This window comes from Anas acuta, chromosome 19 (genome assembly GCF_963932015.1).
Source record: "Anas acuta chromosome 19, bAnaAcu1.1, whole genome shotgun sequence".
Classification (NCBI taxonomy): Eukaryota; Metazoa; Chordata; class Aves; order Anseriformes; family Anatidae; genus Anas; species Anas acuta.
Window position 1 is genome coordinate 8,141,398 of NC_088997.1, and position 20,012 is coordinate 8,161,409.

The window sequence follows — 20,012 nt, forward strand, 5'->3', positions numbered from 1 at the left end:
TTTTTTTCTTCCCCTTCTCTAAAGCCCTAGCCTGCAGGTGAGAAGGGAGCCTGCTGAGGAGGACTTGCGTCTGGCGGGGCTTTGAGAGCTGTTCTCCGGCCGCTTTCTTGGCTGCCTCGCTGAGGGCAGGGGGGCTCCTCCTGAGGGCAGCGGCAGCTCCCCGAGAGCTTTCCTCAGTTTCCTCAGCGCTTTCCTCAGTTAACGCACTGCACGAGACTATTCTCAGGTTCGGGGCTGTGTGTAATAAAAACTATCGGAGCATTCTGCCCCTGCTCAAAGCCCTGCTTCCTTCTCACACTGCTGCCGTTTCCCAGATCCAGTGAAACACACGGGTTTTTTCGCAGGGGGCTAAAAAGAACGGCTTTGTAATGAGCAGGCTGCTGCTGGAAAAGTTGCTCAATGCAGTCTGTGCAGGATTGCTGCAACATGTAGGAGGATTTGGCTGTGGGTGTGATGGGGACGCTCGTGTGAGGGGGAGCGCGCTGAGGAGAACGGCGGCGCCCGGCAGGCTGCCAGTGCTGGAGGTGCGCCCGGGAAGGAAAAAAAAGGTATAAAATGCTGAAGTAAAAAAACCCCTTGTTGCACTTGTGAGGTAAAGGGGGTCTCCTGAATTGGTTTCTCCTCGGGGAACGTAGTCTTGAGTTTGGATCTCCACCAAAAGCCTTCAGGAGGTGACTGCAAGTCTGAGGAAAGGAACTGCTGAGGGGAAAAGCTAAAATCTGGGGTAGTTTATGCCAAAGAATGAAGTAAATGACCAAAGGAGGGCTGACAGAAATAAAAATTGTCTCGATATTCATGTGTTGTCTGTAACAAATGCACTGCGATAAATTGGTGCATGAGATTGAAATAAAAAGTTTGGGCTTTGCTGCTCCTCTGCATAGGCTGTGAGCATCCTGTTGGATTCTCTGATTTTGCATTTTAATTGTCAAAGAAATGCAGTTGCTGGCTAATTGCGTGAATAATTATTATCAGTGATAGAAATTAGGAAACTCCTTGCTATATTGCAAGGATTTACTAAAAGAATTTATCCTCTAGCAGTTCATCAAAATGCTCAAATCCATTACAAAACCAGACCTCTTTATTTTTTTTCTGCTACAAGGACTTTAGTTTGTTGGTGAACATCAAACTTGACTTTGCAATGAAAGCAGATAGCTAGCCTATAAAAGATGGTTTTAGTTGGCAATGCTAAAGTCATTTTCCCTGCTGCAATTTGGAAGTCCTAGTATAGTCTGCAAGTTTCATTACTGTACTAGTACAATTAATCAGCATACTATTCCCAGATATTCTGGCAACTCTGATTAAATCTGTGTCCTCTTCAATGATTAAACTAGGATGAAATAAGACATCCCACAGCATATGCTACTGTCACTGAAATTCATCTCAGAAATGGTGTTCGTAGCCAAAGAAAGTCTTTGTGAAGGTCTTTCTGCTTTGTTGGTTAACCCTAATTCCCAAATGTATTTTGTGTTTGTATTTTGTATTGCTTGAGTCAGGCACACTTATTCAATCTTAAAACAAAGCAATCTACCTATTTAAACATAGAAAGCTATGATGTGCAAGTTCATTTTATAAACTTAATACACTAAGAGACAGTCACCCAGATTGGAATCCAGGCATGTTGATGGGAAGTGACATGACTGTGGATGTATTCCTCTTTCAGGAATAAAAGGTAGGCTTTGTTCACAATGTCAGTTAAGCCAGCACTAAATTCAGTCAACTTTCTGTACCTGATATCAATTCAGGCATGAGCACACATTTCTGACAGTTCTATTAATAGAGGGCCTAACTACAGCATTGCAGACTGAAAGGTTATATAAAACAACTCTATTTCTATTATATCGTAATGAAAAGTATCCTGAATTTCACCGTTAGGTCACTCACTGGAAGTCATCTTAAAAAGGGAAGATACCTATGGCTTATGTATGAATTCCTCATGAGGAACATAGAAGATTGTGGGCTGGGAGAGAAAAGATACGGTTTAAGCTGGCATGGATGACCTGGATTCCTTTATTCTGGTAGCAGATTCAACCTTGGAATATAAAAGTAATGTGTGTTTCCTTATAGGAAGCTCTGGCAACTTAAAGTACCCTAACCTTGCTCTGTCAAATCACCTCACAACTCCAAAATGTAGAACATGTCAATTGCTGGTCAGGGCAGGTGTGTGCCTATGACATAAACTAGTTTAGTGTTTCCTTACAGCAATAAAGACTCCATGGAATCCCATCATGAAAATGAAGCTGTCATGCCACGGCAGAATGGGCACTCTGTTGGCTTGCAGTTCGTGTTGCCTGTCCTTGATCACAACTGGCTATCTGTAAAGAGGTAAGAGCCATTCAGTGGCTAGATGAAGTGATCTCTTCTGTTCATATCCTACTTCTGTACTCCTTACGCACAAACTCCTTCTCCCTATTGTTTGCTGAGGAAACATGCAGTACATTTTAGAAAAAGGTCTCAAGATAGGAGAGATTGTTTTCTTAAATTTGTTTTCCCATCTCTGACATGCTGCTTCTCTGCACCAGTCTCTCCCATCTCTGCATTAAATGGAAGGACAACAAGAATTTAGATTAATTTATCTTTCCTGTGACCATTCCTTGTATGCTGACTATTCCGATCTTACAGCCATTCACTGTGGTCCTTTCTGCATCAATCTTTTCCCATGGTAAGGGCATATTCATAATCATTCATTTTGTAGTTAGAATAGGAAATTCTAGGAGTTTTTTGTCACCTTAAAAGGGATCAGGGTTTCACCTTCAGCATCTTACTTTGTTTGAATGTCTTTTGTTTGACTTTCTCCCCCAGTTCCTCAGACACAACACAAATCACAGATTACACTAGTAGATAGTTTCTGTTCAGTAAAGAGTCTTCCGGCTGGATTCACACTGTTAGCAACATCTGCTCCTCTACTTCAGCTTCTTGGCAAAAACAATAAGCTGACGGTAAGATAGACATAGCTCCCTGTAACATGTTCAGCAATGTTCATCGGATTTTACATGCTGGAATCAGCAAGAAGACATTTTAAATGGTAACAACATGAGGTATCAGTTTTAGGCTTTAAAAAGGATACTCTTAGGCAAATGGGGACCATATTGTGCCCATTAGAACGTTTGTAAGTTTGAGTTTCATGCTGTCGATATCTAGCAAACAAGTTGTTTTCTTAACAGTAAAGGTTATATATTTTTCAGGGTTTATATTCTGGATCCAAATTGTTACCAGGAAAAAGTATGCATTTGCTGAGCTGTGGTGTACCATTCCGCCCCTTTACAACTGTTTTGTCTGTGCACTCCTTGATATATAAGGAGATTGTTTTTGACCAATCCTCGACTGAGTTTGCATGTGAATAGTAAAATCCATATTAGTTCTTCATACACCAAGGTAACATTCCACCACTACCATGGATGTGTATCATAAATTTAAATTCTCTAGAAATTGCTTATCAGAGAGAATTTGAGGAAAAGGAGACAGCAACTCAGTTATTTTGTCTTTGATTCATAGCTCCCTGCCGTCTTGAATAAGAGCGTAACAAAAAACTAAAAGCCGTTTTGTTTCCAATTAGGTACGAACTATAAATAAAGTAGGAGACTAAACCTGGGGCTGAACACTCCAGTCTGGCCAGAAGTATTTTGTGTAAGTTCAAGGCTACTCCTACAGAGCAGGTTCAAAAGTTTAACTGTTACTCAAATGTTGTTGGGCTCATGTTTCAGTGGGAAGTGTGTGTGCATGTGAGGAAGGGGGGTTTCCTGGAAAAAATGGACCAGTGAACCAGTGGCATGGCAAACAGAGAGAAACCTGGTGTAGGAATCACTGCAGCTGCTACAGCGCATCTCTTCAGAACATACCTCAGTGCACAGCATGATGAAAATGTTTATATTTACTTGTATTATAGCAATGTTCAGATTCTCCAACTGAGATCAGAGTCCAGCTGGGTTTACACTAATCCTCGATGATCTCCTATAGAGGTAAGAATCTCTGTTCTTCCATAACTGTCCCAGTAGTTAGACTGGACATAGGTGGCAGTCTGTGGTGCTAAAATGACTTGCCCAAGATGCCAGAGCAAGCCTGCACTGGAGCCAGAAATAGGAGCTAGTCCTGTCTTCCATTCCCTGATACATGAAACCACAATGGCTTTGATGTTCAAACCTCACCGTGTGTCTGTCTGTCATTCCCTAAACCCAGCAGTATTCCACCTAGGTCACTGACCACAGACGAGGGTTCTGGTAGGGGCATGAAGAATGGAAAATGATTGCTTGAGCCAGGGAGAAAAGTTGTGGATGTAAACTAAGTTGTTCACTGAAGGGTGACACCTAAACAAAGCGTTTTGACGTGGCTTTTGGATAAGATTCCTGGTTTGGATCAACTTTTAGGGGAATGGTCGTGGTAAAAGCGTCTCTGGAACTGCAGGAAATCCTTACGGAGCCTTATGGTGGTGTTGACTCAGACTCTTGGCAGGGTGGCTCTGTTTAATACCTGCGTAAACCAGAATGACCTTGTTCTAAACTTTATTTGTATAGGCTTATATTATTACTTAAAGAGATAGCCCTCTCAGCTGGGAAATCGAGGATTTCCTTGCTCATTAATGTTAGAACTAGGGCAAAATGCCCACTTGAGAGGTGGTCATTTTAGATAACATGGACATGCTTTTTGGGCAGCACACTGCATTTCCTCCACTATTAGCGAGAAACAGTTAACTTCAGAGTCAAACAGAAGATGAAAGCAGCAGCAATTAATGATGAAATGACTGCCTTGAGTGCCAAAATAGTTATGGGAAGTGTTAAGCTCAAGTGGAAAATGCAGTTTTCTAACTCATATTTCTACAGAACTGAGTCTGAGAAATTTTTGCTTTGCCACCTGCAAAGCCTGACCTAATTGACAATCAGTTTAATATGCCTGATGGAAAGCAGTCATGAGATCCACTGCTGTGTCAGTTTTCAATCCTTGGAACAAACACAAGGATGTGAAATATGAGGCAGATAGTAATTGATTTGCCTTTCCTGAAATGCTGGGATGTTACTGGAAGGAAATAAACATCAGTATTCTTACTTGAAAAAAACAATGGCACGTATTTGCGAATGGTTATTTGTATATAAATTTGAAGCCAGAGGTTAAAATACAGTTTTCATGCTTCCTTTTTTCTACTGTAGTCTGAAACTAGATATTTAAATAATTGATTAATGATTTAAAATGGCAAGTAGGAAATCTTAATTTACATAATTTATTTTAATCATATTTTACATTTATAATTCTTAACTCTTTACTGGAACAAAAGCAGATTCCTTGTGCTTTGCAGCATGTTACTTTTAGTCGGAAGGACAGGAGTAGTCCTTAATTTAAGCTATGTCAATGTGTATCTATTCACACTTCTGTTTATGTCTTTTAGTCATTAAGTACTGTTTGGTATCCTTTATTTATTAGTTACTGCGATTTTTTAACAGATTATTTCTGTTAAGTTACATTTAGATGGGATATAAGATTCAATTAAAATGTGCAAAGGAATTAATGAGAGATGAAAATTTGTCTTTAGCTCCCCCAACTTCCAAAATATTAATACCAGCAGATCTTGTCCTTCCGCATGTTTGAGCTAATCATCCTACTGCTTGATTCTACCCTACCCATAGTTTGGAAAAGGGAATGGCAAGCTGTCTTCCTTTTTCAAATCCCTCTCGAGTTCTCAACTCTGAATGAACTAGTCACCAAAATTAACTTGTTGAATAAACTGAAGTGAAGAATTCACTTTCTTTCTGCACCTGCAGATGAAGCCACTGTTATAAAAAGCTGGTTCAGCGCTGAACAAGCTATTTCTAGTCATTTACTTAGCAACACCCACCCGTTTGGTGTTCTGACTTTCTCTGAAATTTCTGCAGCAAGCCTGGACTGCATGTATATTTTGTACTTAATGATTCTAGATTTCACTTTAGTGTTGGCTGTCCTGATTTCACATTTTATTTTAAATATATATATATATATTTAAAGGACAGACATATTTGGTTTAAATCAAAGCACGACACTTTAAAATTTGTTTTGCCCTTTAAACTGGTAAATTTTTATTTATTTATTTATTTATTTTTGCTCACATTTTGCAAAGTGCTCATCACTTACTTCAAACTGTGGCTGACAGCTGTTGTTTAGGAGGTATATAAAGTACTTGGCAAGGTTCTTTTTTTTCCTGGAATAGTCTAGAACGGCAACTTGCAGTTCTTTGAGATATGCTCATATTTGTACGTGTGACGTGTTCTAGTGCCTTTGCTAGTACAAAAATAGTACAGTGCACAAAAGGGAAGAAAGCACATATGCATGATGGGTATGCATTTCATAGCAAATTGCTATAGAGACTGATTGAGCAATGGATATAATTGTAACCTGCACAGGGGTAGGACATGGAAACAAGCAGCACAGCCTATGCTGCTGTAGTTCAAGGGGCAAATCCCTTAATGCGAATGCTGTTACACAACACATGAAGATTAGTCCCACATGGGAAGCCAAATGGGTTAAGATAGTGTAACTACAGACATCTATGGGCTGTAGTATTGTCATATAATACAACATTTGTGTCTACTGGAAAATTATACTGCTGTAATTATAATGTACACAGGTACTCTGGCAACGAATTTAATTTCTACAGGAGCCCAGGTAAAACTGGGCTTTGAAGCAGGGAAGGAAATACCAGCTAGGCCTGTTGCTGAAAGCAGGTGAATGGACAAAAGGGAGGAGTACCTCCAGCCTAGGGATTTCTGGTCACTTCTTGCTGCAATCTTGCTTCAGCACTGGATTTTTCTGATCTTAATTTCTTGCTGTGTATGACTGGTTTGTTCTTGCGTAAGTACTAGGCTGTGAACTTCTCAGAGGAGGAGAAAAAGGGGGAGGGAGTAATGGAGGCAGTGAAAACACAGGTGGCTTGAGTTATATTTGTCTTTTTTGAACAGATTAATCACTCTGTTGATTTATACTGTCCACCAACACAAGCTTTATTGTGAGGTACTGAAAATACTTTTTTTTTTACTGATTGGAAAATTGAGTGACTGCAGTTCTTCCACAGCTTTGATAGTTAGTTACACTCCCGCAATTGTTCTAAACTTCAAAACAAAGGTTCTTCCTACCTTCATTTAACTTGCTGATTTACTATAATAAATTTTCATAGTATTTTTTCAAGTGGATATGCCAGATGAAGTTGATATCAGTGCTTTTATTGATAAGAGTTGTAACCTAATGTGAGCATTACTTTCTGCTATGCATTATTTTTAGCTTAAGACAACAGTGTTACATAACAAGGGAACATAACTGAAGACTAAATATTGGCTATTAGTGAAAAGTGTCTGAAGTGCTACTTTGAGTACAGAGCAGGGAGTTTGCCAAGCTTCTGACTCATAAGAACAAAGAGATGGTAGTTCCTTCACTGGTCCTGAACTTGTTTGAAACAGAAGATGCTACTCGAGCCACAAAAATAAAATCCTGTTACAAGTAGCCTGATAGTCTGTATTACAATGTTGGACTGAAGGTGCACAAAGTGTGCAAATATCACCATGATTCCAGGCAAAAAAGAAAGAATGCCCCCATTTTGTTCCCACACCTTTTAATTTTATATGGAAGACCTTTTGAGACCATCTTCAGACCAGGTAAAACTACTAGTAGTATAGAGCGTAGATGGATGGAGGTGATGAATTGAATGATTTAACTGAAAGGTGTAAGATACGAATTTGTCTAGACTTCTAGTGGAATACAGTGCTACAAATACTGGTCAAATGGTGTGAAGGAAGGTTGTTGGATACTTACGTGCCTTTTATACTTGATACCACCTGAACATCATTCTGTATTTCATGAAGATGAAATACCTTCATGCAGTGACAGAAGTAAGAGTTCTCTCAGGATGGGTACCTGGAAAGACCTTTGTGATTGGTCTGTGTTAGATACACATAGGCCCTCTCATGAAGCCAGAATCCCTGGCAATGTTCACCAATCCTTTTTTAACAGAAATATGCAATTGTCTTACTGAGGGAAGATCTAGAGATACTGAATGCCTTGTCTACAATCAGAAACTAGATGGCAGAGCAGTGATTCAAATCCAAGGCTAGCACCCTAGCTTTGGTTGTCCTTCCCTTATTTGCCCCCAAATATTTTGTAGCTCCCACATAATCAGAAACCCTGGCCTGAGTCTTCTCCAATCAAGACTAAGTTCTAATTCTTATTTTAAATAAGACTCGGATCTAGTCTGATGTCTCGTTATGAAGCATCCCTGGCTTTCTATTATCTGTGTTCTTCATTAGACTTATTTCCACAGCTCCTTTACCACTGAAGATCACAACAATCTGTAGGCAGTGTATCAGCTGAATACATTACTGAGCATCTTGCAGTGTCTGTTGGTGTTCAGAATTTTATGGGCTTGGGAATAGTGCAATTGTATGAGATGAATTAATAAAGAAAAGCATTATAATAGCAAAAGATGCCAGAGAAGAGTCACATCTTACTGTAGAAATAAAAAGAGACCTTTTATCATAGGGAAAATGGAGTAAATGACAATGAAATCTTATGTAGACATAAGAAAAGTGAAGCATGCAAAGTGAAACACTAAGTATGTGGGAAACAGAAGAATGAAAGACACAATAATTATTTTCTAAATAAGAATAAAGGGTCCTCTGGGCTACAATTCTTTTTCTCATAACACTGAGAAGATGGCCATCCCTAAATACTGCCAAAAGTATGTAAGCAATAATGCATGTTTTTTATTGGAAATGATACCAAGGAACAGATTTGTGTTAGTGATTGCTTGCAAATGTTTACCATTGCTGAGTATTTAATAAATAACAATGATTCATATTGTGGTTTTACTAGTGTGCTTGCAAATTTTGTAAAGAATAGTATATGCAAAACAGCCTGAAGATCCAAGTACTGAAGTCTGAAAATGTCTTGTGCATTAATTAACAAAAATCAGAAGCTAAGTAGGGCTGTGTAAGTGTTTCAAAGCTTTAGTATTTATTGTTTTCTTTCTCCCTGTTAGCTATTGGTGGTACCATTTGCTTTAGAGGTATGGACCAGAGCAAGGAATTCTTCCCAACTACTCCGCTGCCAGGTTACAAATATAACTCATAGACTTCTGCCCGCACGTAATGCTATTTTGCCCCATTTTTATGGTTTTGTTTTTTCTTTGTTTCATTAAAAGCAGATGTTTGACCAGCCAAGGTTTTACAGACTTCATTACCAGTAGCTGATTAAAATCAAGAGATGCACAGGAAATAAGTGAGTCTGGCCACTTTCTGCATCTGCTCTCATGTTGGAATGGAAACTGCGCACTGCCTAAGGAGGGTAACTATCAGGGATACTATAAATACATTTTAATCCCTATTTTCTCTCTAGATCATTTTATAAGTCCTTCCAAATATTTGCTCAATAGCTGTGATAAGCAACAGCATCCTGGGGTTATTGTAAGTAAGAGCCTGGAAATGACAGAAGTTTTCTCAGCTCTTGTCAGAATTTCCCAGTGCTGATGGGCAATGCATGGCAATAGAGTTCATGTACTTACCCTTACCAAAATGGTGAATAGAGGTTGCCTTTGGCCTTACTGGAAGCATTAAGTGACAGTAAATTTGCTTTGTGCAGGACACTCTTCTGGGAAATAAAGGCATTCTCAACACTAAATTAGATTATTCTTAATTTAAATCTATGTTTATGCAAGTTTTCAGTTAACCTTAGGTTTAACATTCTCTGCAGTGATTAAAATACTGTGTTCACTTGCAGAATGGTCTCTATTTTGGTCTGAAGCTAGCAAGCCTAGGAAGAGAGAGACCTCACGAGGAAAGGCCTCTATTTTTTGTTCTGTCAATGCTTGTCTGTGTGTCATTACTCACAATAAATGGCTCCTTATCTGTTATGCTGTCTTCTTAATTAAGAGGGCTCTGGTGTATAAAAGTGAAGACTGCAATGATCACCCATGGTTCTTCTGGGGATTAATGTTTCACTGTGGTATGTGTTGGGTCTGTCTGGGACGGAGTCACCTTTCCCTGCAGCAGCCCACACAGTGCTGTGCTCTGCACTCGTAGCTGGAGCAGCACTGGTATCACTCCTGTGTTGTGTCTATTGCTGCATAGTGCTTACTGTAGGACTTACTGTTTCTTTTGTTTCTTTTTCTCCCCATTCCCCTCCCCTTTAATTAAACCATTCTCATCTCAAACCTCGAGCTCTCTGTGTTGCATTTTCTCCCCTTTCCTCTTCAAGGAGAGGGGGAGTGAGAGGGCAGTTGTGGTGGAGCTCGGCTGCCCACCCGAGTAAAACCACCACATGGTAGAAAGGTCAAAACATAGGTTAAATAGACATTTAGTCCCATAGTTGTTTGTTTGTTTGTTTGTTTTTTCTTTCCCAAATCCATGCAGATTTCACAGCCATTTTCTGCTATAATTGTGACAGAAGCATCTGCAACCCTCAAATGCAATAAATCCAGTTATCAGGTATACCAGTAAAAGCAATTTCAGCCAAAAAAAAAAAAAAAAAAAAAGTACAGGCAAAACCAGTTAAGTTGGTTAGCAAGACAGTGTCTTTGATGCATGTTAACTATAGTGCCTCACTTCCCTTGACCTCCACAAGCTGTTCTGTGTTTGAATAAATCTCAGCTACAAGAGGAAGCTCTGTTCCAGTGATGTGCAGCTTCCTCCTTTGTCTGATGTTAATGCAAAATGTGCTAACTCACAAAGGTTTTTCCCTTTCCCTTTCCCTTCCCTTTTCCCTTTTCGATTTTCCCTTTTCCCTTTCCCTTTTCCTTTCATTTATTTTTTAAAAAATTATCTTTATTTTATTTTTTATTTTGAGAAGGAGGGAATAATTAGAGTGTCTCTCTCTTTTACAGCTCTGTGAGCATGTGCTGGAACAGTAATTTCTCCTGCTATACCTTTTGAGGCAGAATTATGTGGATACAAATGAGGAGACTTCCCTATGAAATGAGTTATTTGGATAAATCCCTCAAGAAGTTTTCATAAAGTTGCATTTTGTTTCTTGATTTAAAAGTGTAGGAGAAGACTCTGAACTAGTGTCCTTCCCCAGATAAAAGCATGATCTACATGCCTAGAAGTTTGGATATATGGATTAAATGTAAGTAATAATGAAAAAGGTAGAATTTATAGCATAGAATGTGTAAATTTTATTTGCTCCTATCACAAGGCTAAAGTATGCTTACACTGAATCCACACTGGGTTTTATGCTTATTACCCAAGCAACATGAGAGAAAGCATTTCAAAGCAAAAATGCTGGCTGAGGTGGTAAAAAGATGAGATTACTAAAAAAAACCATGGTATTTATTAAAACTCACAGAATGAGAATCTTCCAAGCAGATGTTTTCCAATTAAGTCTATAGTGAAGCAGGTGGTCCAATCGGTTTTGTTGGAGTTTTCTAGTAACAGAGGACTGCTTGTGAAGCATACTGGACTCATAATTATTGTTAGTCTGGATGGTTCAGTCTCTGGTTACATATTTGTTCCATAAAAAAGGGAGAGACAGACAAATTAAGTAACGGCTCATTGTTTGTTTTGCCTGCAAAGTTTTGGAAAAAAGTTGGCAGTCCAGTCATGTATCGTTAATCCCTGATTATTCAGCTACTAAATTTTATTCTAAAATACTAAGTATTTCATAACACTATTTTAACCTATTACCTGTTGCTGCCCTAATGTTAATCACATCTAATTGTGGCCACAAACAACACACTGAGATGGAGTAGATTCAATAGACTGCAGGTGCAGACTTTCTCAAACTTCAGTGAGAAGTAGAGCACTGAGGTTTCCTTCTTTCTGGTCAGGACAGGATGTATAGCTGAAGGGAATAACAATTTGGTAAATTCATCAGTCAGGAGGACCATAATGCAAAATATACACGTTAGTAGATGAGTAATCTCTGGAGATTTGCTCTATGGTCTTTTATGAGAACAGGGTAGACTACTGATTCTACAATACATCTGAAACTGAAAATCATGCTGAATTTTGCGCATGATTACATTACTTGAGTAGCTTGCTCTCATGACAGATCTGTCACTCTTTGGTTAAAACTGTAAATCAAACTGCCATCCCTACAGACACGCAACCCAGATAGCAATGTGTGAAGTCCAAGTCTGCCTTTACATATTATCAATGCAGAGTGGGTTCAAAACCAGAAGTGATTTATTGTGCAGTTGTGGTTCGGAAACCACAGTGACAAACCTTAAAAAGAAGACAGCCTCTTACCTAAGTTTATTTCCTTCTGCAGCTCCTTCATAGTTATCATCATTGTCTTTATGTCTCCTTGGAGTGGAACATTTCAGGCAGGTCCAGGCAGCTATTTGTTAGGCTCACTGCCTTGCTGAATTGCATTGTTTTATTTTCTGAACTTGTCAGACACTAAATTTACTAAGTCTTGTGGCAATCCATATTGCAGTTATTTGTAGAATCTTAACATTTTTGGATTTGTTTCCATCACATAGGTTTAAAATACATAATGGCTATGCCTCAAAATGCTGACCATTTCCACATACGTGTATAAACACACACACAAACATATATTCTCTTTTGGCTACTTTATGTTCTTTGTCTGCATGATGCATGTGAGAAGGAACATAGCACATGCAGCTTGATTCATTCCTCTTAAAATCAGTATTGGTAGACCTGGTCAACGATGAATGTTATTTCCATATTCAGTTCTTTCATACAATTTGTTGCTGTTTGCTGGGCAGGGGTTTAGTAAGCTTCCTTTTGTTTTATGTATACAAATGCTTTGGAGTTAATCAGGATAATGAAATATTCCTCGATTTATATCTTATGGACAACTAGTTTCACTAATAATGGCCCTTTTAACCTAGCTCTCTGAGAAAGCTCTGGCAAAGCCTTCAAAGCTGTTCGTGGCTGTGACAGCCTCAGTATGCAGAACGTTTGATTTTGAAGGGGTATTTGGATGAATAAATACATTTGAAGGCTTTTTGCAGTAGATACTTAAGAATCCTTCCAGGGGAAACTGGAGGCTCTTGCACCAGTTGTCTGTGAACAGCCCTGTCTTAGATTGCAGGCACAGCACGTTTGTTGGCAGCGTCTCACCTGGATTTAATTAAACTGACAGGAGCACACCAGCGGCTGCAGTGCAGGCTGCTCCTGCGAGCCTTGCTGGTAACGCAGCACTGCCTGTGAGCGCACAAGGCACCTCGTTGTGAGCGGCCTCCTGCTCACACCACGGCCTTGCTGCTTCCTAATGAGCATGGCAGCACAGGTTGGGTTGTGGCCACGTCAGGGTGGGTGCCTCAGTTCCACATGGAGCATGCAGCACCAAGTGGAGTCCCACCAGGACCGCAGCCCAGGCGCTGAGCGGATGCCTGGACAGCCAGGACACGCGGGGCGAGTCACAGCTGAGGGCTCTCTGGTTGAGTAACAGCCAAGAACTCAGTTGCACGCTCAGTTTGGAATAAGCCAGCTTCATAAGTGCATAAAACTGCCAGGGCTTGGCCTGCTGAGTGTCCACCGACCAGTTCACCACCAACAGTGCTGGCTTCTCCTGGTGGTTCCAGTCGTGCTTCTCAGGTTCAGCCCTCACCACATCTGCTACCACAGGCAGGTCGGGAACGGGTAAGAAAATCTGCTGTGTGCGTGGCTAGTGCCAAATGCCTCACATAAACAGGGGCTGACTTGCTGCTGCCATAGAAGGATTTGGCTGCTGGTGGCCTCTTGTGTGACACGGCCATGAGACCTCGTGCCTAAAGGCACCGAGAGGAGAGGTGCTGCTGGAGGCAGTCTGCTGGGGCCAGGAGCTGTGCCGGCACTGCTCGGCACTCCTGCAAGTGCCACAGGCAAACACTGCCAGGACACTGCATATCCTGACCTACAGAAAGCAACAGGTCAGCCAGAACAATATCTGGCTGTGAAGAAATGAGCTGTAAGCGTGCCTAAAAAGAAAAAAAATAAAAAATAAAAGTGAAATGACAGCAGGCAGCGCTCTGCAACCCGCTTAGTAGAAGCCCATTGTCACAAAGCTCCGCAGAATTATTTGGCCTGGTGTGGCAGAGTGTGTGCGTGTGTCTGCCTGTCCGTCTGTGTGTCTGTGTGTCTGTATGTGTCCGTGTGTCTGTCCGTGTGTCTGTCTCTCTGTGCCCGTGTGCGCGCTGGGCTCTGCCCGGCCGCCGCTCCTCGGGCGCCTCCCCGCGGCACTGCCCGGAGCAGCCCCGGCTGAGATAAAGCAGATCTGGTGTTTGCCTGCACTGCTTTTAAAGCCAGCTGGTCTTCGGGCTGATTTGAGCATTTCTTCATTTTTTATTTTTTTTTTTTACCCGCGGTTGTGGCTGCAGATAAACTTTTTAATTTCTACAGAGCGGCGCTGGTTCCTTGTCGCTTCCAAGCGCGGTCAGTTCTTGACTTCGCTGCACTCATCAAGCAGTGGCACTAACATCTACTTGCTGGAGGTTCTCTAGTCTGTAGTAGAGAAAAAGTAGCAGGGAAATACTGACTAGACAGCAACAACTGCTTACTGGTGTGGTAAAATGGCACATGGAATTGTTTTCAGAGGCAAGCTGACTTCAGTGGAACAACAAGTTGCCTTGTTGGACTGGGGGAGATACCCGTAATTTATATCTAAATCCTCCCTTAGAAAGTTGAGAGTTAAGATGTTACCAAAAACAAAACAAAACAAAAAAAAGTCCTCTCTTGAAATAAAATTAATGTAGATTTATTTGCAATTAAGTTTCACTGAGCAGGACCGTGCCTTCTGGTTCGTGAAATGAGGATAGGATGCAATACTGCACTGTTGAGCACGCAAAAGTAGAGGAGTCCAGATTTCACAAAATGGCCAAGAATGCTAGATGCCATTTCATTTTCAGTTTAGTCTGAAGTGTGAAACACATGGTCTTCAAAAAAAAAAAAACCCAAAACACCGCAACATAGACTTGTCTTAATCCATGAGTCACAAACCAATCTGTAATTGTTCCAATTAGCTGCCTCACTCTTAAACTCTTACAGTTTACTGTTGATTTTCACTTTAAACTTTCTTAACAGGATGCAAAAATAAATTACCCTCTGAAGCTGGTAATCCACAAAATGGCTCAAAAGACACGTGACTATTTTTCTAAAAAATTGATATAATAGGACAAATCATGCTGGCATCGTTAAACAAAAATATTTTTCAAAACTCAGTGGACAGAAGAAAGGCAGGAAAGAAAGGCATCTACGCAGAATAGAGAAACCAGAATGCCTTCCTGTGTCCTTTCTTCCCCTTTCAGTCCTCTTTTTTGGGGAGAAAGGGGAAGAAATCCTGTTGCTCAGTTCAGAACTGTGGAACATGCACGGTTCCAGCAAGGGAGCAGAGGAGTGCAGGTTGCTTTGTTATTTAGTGTCATTCCCACACCCCTACCCCAAAAACAGAAAGTAGTCTGCAATGTGAGTTGTTTGCTTAAATTGCTGATTTAACCTAAAAGTTCAGGATCTTCATGGAAAGGATTCTGTTCTGGGGGCAGATCTGGCCACTGCAAAGCAGATGGGAGCTAACAGGGAGAAATAACTGTTTAGGTGGCAAGGACAAATTTATTTTTTTTTGTTTGTTTGTTTTCTATTTTAATGGAGATAGATATGTGTGTGAGTGTGTGGTGTGGTGGTAAAGATCTGAGTTGCAGAGAAAGCAAATGACTTGTCCAGAGCAGCACAAGAAGTCTGTGGTAAAACAGGGCTCAAGTCCACAATAGGTAACTGGTCTACTGAACCAGCTTCTCTAGCTTCCTTTTTTTCTTTCCCTCTGTTCTGTAGAAAGGCTGCTTTTAGCTCTAACAACTCACTGAGACCTTGGCAAAGATTGTTAATAATTTTTTTCATACATAATGTCTCTGAGATCATTGTAGACTTTTATTTCTTGGATGCACAATGGATTATTTTGCTTCTGTTTAAGTTGTCTTCTTCTATAGCACTTTTGATTAGCAAAAACACAGGACTAAAGCTTTCTTTTTTTTCTTTTTTTTTTTTTTTTTTTAAGTTCTTCCTACAGAGAGGAACATTTAATTTCAGTTTTTAGTGGCTGGGCTTCATCACCGGAAATGACTATAGTGATTGAAGTTCCTCATAGCTTGAACGCAAAATTGACTTGTAGCTTGTTGCACTAAGGAAGCACTTTATAATATATGGTGCCTTTCTGCACCGGGAAATATGCAGAACCCGAGTGCACATGAAAGCACAGGCTTGCAGTCCCAGCCACCTCCAGAGGAGCAGAATTATGGAGCTACTGAAGCACATGAGAGACAAGGTCCATTTGTGTCAGTGTCAAGGAACAGACCAGCAAAGAGAGGTTACCTGACAGTTGGTGTGCTATGCTATGCGAATTTAATAAATTTCATGGACTGGTTTATTGTACCAGGTGAGAGTCTATTTCCTCTTTCTAAGGAAAAAGAAATTTCTCGACAATTCTACTTATTCCTTAGCTACAAATGTGTCGTAATGTAATGGTATACTTCTAAATGTCAGTTTAATCTTTCTTGCTTAACTGCTTTAGCCTGTTGCTCATGCTCTCTATGAAACTTGCAACTATACATTTAAAGATGAATAAATGATCTATTAGTTATTAGTTGTTAATAGAACTCTTATACAAATCATGTTTGTTAAATGCTTAAGAGTCGTAGTTTTAAACTTATGTTACAAACAGACTTTGGTATACAGAGCAAATAATCTATTTTCGTGTCTGGATTCCAGAGCTATGACTAAGAAACTTCTCTTTATTGTGTACAGCAGCTTATGATGCCTTCCTTGGCTTAAGTACATTAGATGTGGTATTCCTGTATCTGAAGTGATGACATTCCCTCCATTGAAAGTACAAAAAATTACGTTATCATTGTACAAGTTTGTCTAAGGAAGATTTAGCTTCCTTATGAGCTTGTGGAATGTATGTGATTTCTGCAATGAAGAGTGTAACGTGACAGTGTACAAAGAATGGAAACCCATTTCTCTAAGTATCACCTACCAAATTTATAAGTTGTTTTCTAATAAATAATATCCTTCTTCCAAAACATTTGTTTTTGATCTAACCATGAACAACTGTAACCTGTGGCCTGTATGAATTCTTCTGCTTAGAATCACCTCTAAGCATCTATCAGGCTTCCAGGGATCTTATTCAGAAATGTACAGGAAACACTTGCGAGCTTGCTGCATTTTACTTCTGAGTGTCCTGGAAATCATAAATGTTTTAGAACCTCGTGAAAACCTCAAGAATGGATTACTAAATCTGGAATTAATATCTAGTGTTAGTACACAAGCTAGTTATTTTTACTATTTAGACCATTAAGAAATTTAAGACATTCAGTCAGTATCTTTAAAAATTGAGAGGCTAGTGGGTTTAGGAGTTAAAACTTTTTTTCTACTGAACATTTATTAACCGCACATGTAAGAGGGAAGGAAACAAGTAGGGGTGCACGCTGAATGATATTGCAAGACTGCTAGTGAAAAAAATCCTGTGTATGAATGCTGTTGTCGAATAACTTTCCCTGGAGAAGGGTAGGGGACAGGAGAGGACAAAAATACCTTTGAGCAAGAACTGGAATGCAAGGAGGGTATGCACTTGGAAGTATGAAGTGTCAACAGTCATTTGTCTCATTCCTGGCTTTGAACTATTCTTTGACTTCTGTACATGCAGAGTTTAAAATTTTCAAGAAGGCCTGCGAAGTAAAGGTGGCCGACCAGCTGACACGCTCAGTTCCCTTTGGGGACTTGTACAATCCAAGAGCAGATGTGGGGGTTATATCCAGGCCCTTGAAATAACAGGCATCTACTTTAATTACAATACATGACTAAAGCACTTTTTCATCAACTCTGTGACCTCCTAGTCCATGAGGGAATTCTGTTTACAAATCGCAGTCCGTATCAGAGCAATCTACTCTTATCTGCCAGAATTTAGCTGCAGTGCCGAATTCTTGCATCAGTACTTTTGAGTTTGGCTCCCATAGATAAGATATCTTGTTAAATGTAAGTTAACAGGAAGGTAAAAAAGCAGAGGCTCGAGTACTTGTTTAAAAGTAATCTGGTGGCAGTTAAGAGGTTGTGGTTTCCAGGCAGTTTTGCTCACAAGATTTGTCAGAGTTTTAATTGATCTTCACATGGTAAATAAGCTCTTCCATTTAGTTGTCTGCTAGAACTGAGACTTCAAGTCATTAAAAATAGTGATCGTGCAGAGTTTTGCCGCTCTAATCTGTTGCTCTGTTCCAAGCTGCTCACATCAATGCCTTGGCATTTGCCAGTATCTGGTCAGGCCAGTCGTTCAGTTGTCTGGAGGGGATAATGTTTTAATGGTGCTCAGTTTGAACATCGGTTTGAGCTGAAATTGTGGTTCAGACCAGGTCTTTTAATAGCTGTGGTTTGTAACAAATAATCCAGTAGTTAACAACTGAAGTTCCTGTAATGCAGTATTTCTGTGTGTTGATAATCACCTACCAGGAGAGTAGATACTGTCCATTGCTGTGTTTTAATTCTGCCAATTTCCCTTGCCTAAGGCAGACCTTTAACAGGTATTTGTTGTTCTGAATGAGGTCACAGACTTTACCTTCTGAGACCACTCAGGAAACTCTAAATATGTTCAATAGTCATTGAGAAACAGCTATAAACCCCCCGGTGCTGCTGTTAGGCTGGACCTTGGTCTGTACTGACTTGAAGTCCCATCAGTAAATAAATAGTGAGGAGACTGATTACACTGCAGCCACGAGGGCTGCGGGAGTGCATGCATTTAGCTTTAAACTAGCTGTCTCAAGAGTGCTTTTCAGTTGGCTGCAGCAGTACAGGACATGGCATTACATTTAAAATCCGCTGTAGGAGCAGAGGAGATACCTCTTGCTAACCTCACCCTGAGCTCCATTCTGCTGCAGATCAGCTTCTAGAGGCAGGGCCGACAATTTCACAGAATGCGTTGTCTTAAGTGGTGGCTCCATCCCTGAATAACATTTTGATTTAGACTATAACATTGGCAAAAGTAAAGCTGCAACAGAACACACTTCTGTGTTGAGATCTTTCAATGTCATCAAAGTATGGTTATTCAAAATAATATCTTTGACTGTTTTTACTTTCTGTTTCAGAAATACAATGCAAAAATGCAGGCTGGGTGTGATGGTAGATCTGCAGCCTTGGAATGACAGAGAGATGAAAATGAGCTTTTTATCTCAGAAGCATTCATGCATCCATGAAGTGCCTGATCCATGGATCTTCCCTCCGATTATTACTTTTGTAGCTTGCTTCCACACTTTTTTACAATTCTTCTAACCTTTTCATCAGCTATTGAATAGTTAGAAATTGAGATAGAATTTCTGTCTGCTATTTATCACAAATAGAAACAATCACTTTTGATGAAGTTTGTCTGTCACCATCACCACTAAAAAAATGTTAATTTGTATATCCACAGTTATTTACATCTCAGCTGATCTCTGCAAAACTGTCATGGAACCATAGTCCAATCAAAGTAACTTCTCTCTGAATTACAGTAGTATTTCCCTGGCTGATTTTGCCACTATTGGCTAATGAGGACTGTAGCCATCTGCATTCTGAAAAATCCAATACTCATTAATTTGAATGTTGTATATTCTGAAACTGTTAGCAGTTTCAACAAGAAATACAACGGTTGTGATTGCAATAGTCAGTAAACTGACTCTTGTCAGACTATATAGATAGTGGAAGATCATGAATTTTATCTACAGCGATAAGAAATTTTAATTCTCTGTGTATCTAAGTTTGTGGTAATGGTTTACGTGTAAACTGGGAAGCTAAATGTGCTGCCGTTCTTGCAAGCCCTCTTCTTGAAATGAATCTTTGAGTTGGCAAATGAGTAGAATCACAAAGAATAAATAGTGTACTTTGCTGTCAATCAGTGTTTGACTCTATTGCAGGGATCCTGTTGGATATACAGCAATACTTTCATCTCAGAGATGAGGAGGCAGGTCTACTGCAAACAGGTAATAAAATCTTTTGAATTCAGATAGCTTGCTTTGCCTAGTGTCTATATGGTCTGTTCCTAAAATACAGTCTGTAACTTATCATTTCTAGTTCCTACTTGTGTATGGTATTACTCTTGTGGGCAGG

At 40.0% G+C, this 20,012-nt stretch overlaps 1 protein-coding gene across 1 annotated transcript in view; it reads left to right on the forward strand.

The window, feature by feature from the left end:
• The first annotated feature begins 29 nt into the window (after positions 1-29).
• SPNS3 (SPNS lysolipid transporter 3, sphingosine-1-phosphate (putative)) overlaps positions 30-20,012 on the forward strand; it is a 63,973-nt gene continuing 43,990 nt past the window's right edge. The window contains exons 1-7 of the mRNA XM_068656192.1: positions 30-548; positions 2,200-2,322; positions 3,884-3,956; positions 9,152-9,291; positions 10,826-11,067; positions 15,940-16,317; positions 19,820-19,885. Of these exons, the coding sequence (XP_068512293.1) occupies positions 16,110-16,317; positions 19,820-19,885 (274 nt within the window). The 5' untranslated portion in view covers positions 30-548; positions 2,200-2,322; positions 3,884-3,956; ... (1 more) ...; positions 10,826-11,067; positions 15,940-16,109. The remainder of the gene's footprint in view (positions 549-2,199; positions 2,323-3,883; positions 3,957-9,151; positions 9,292-10,825; positions 11,068-15,939; positions 16,318-19,819; positions 19,886-20,012) is intronic.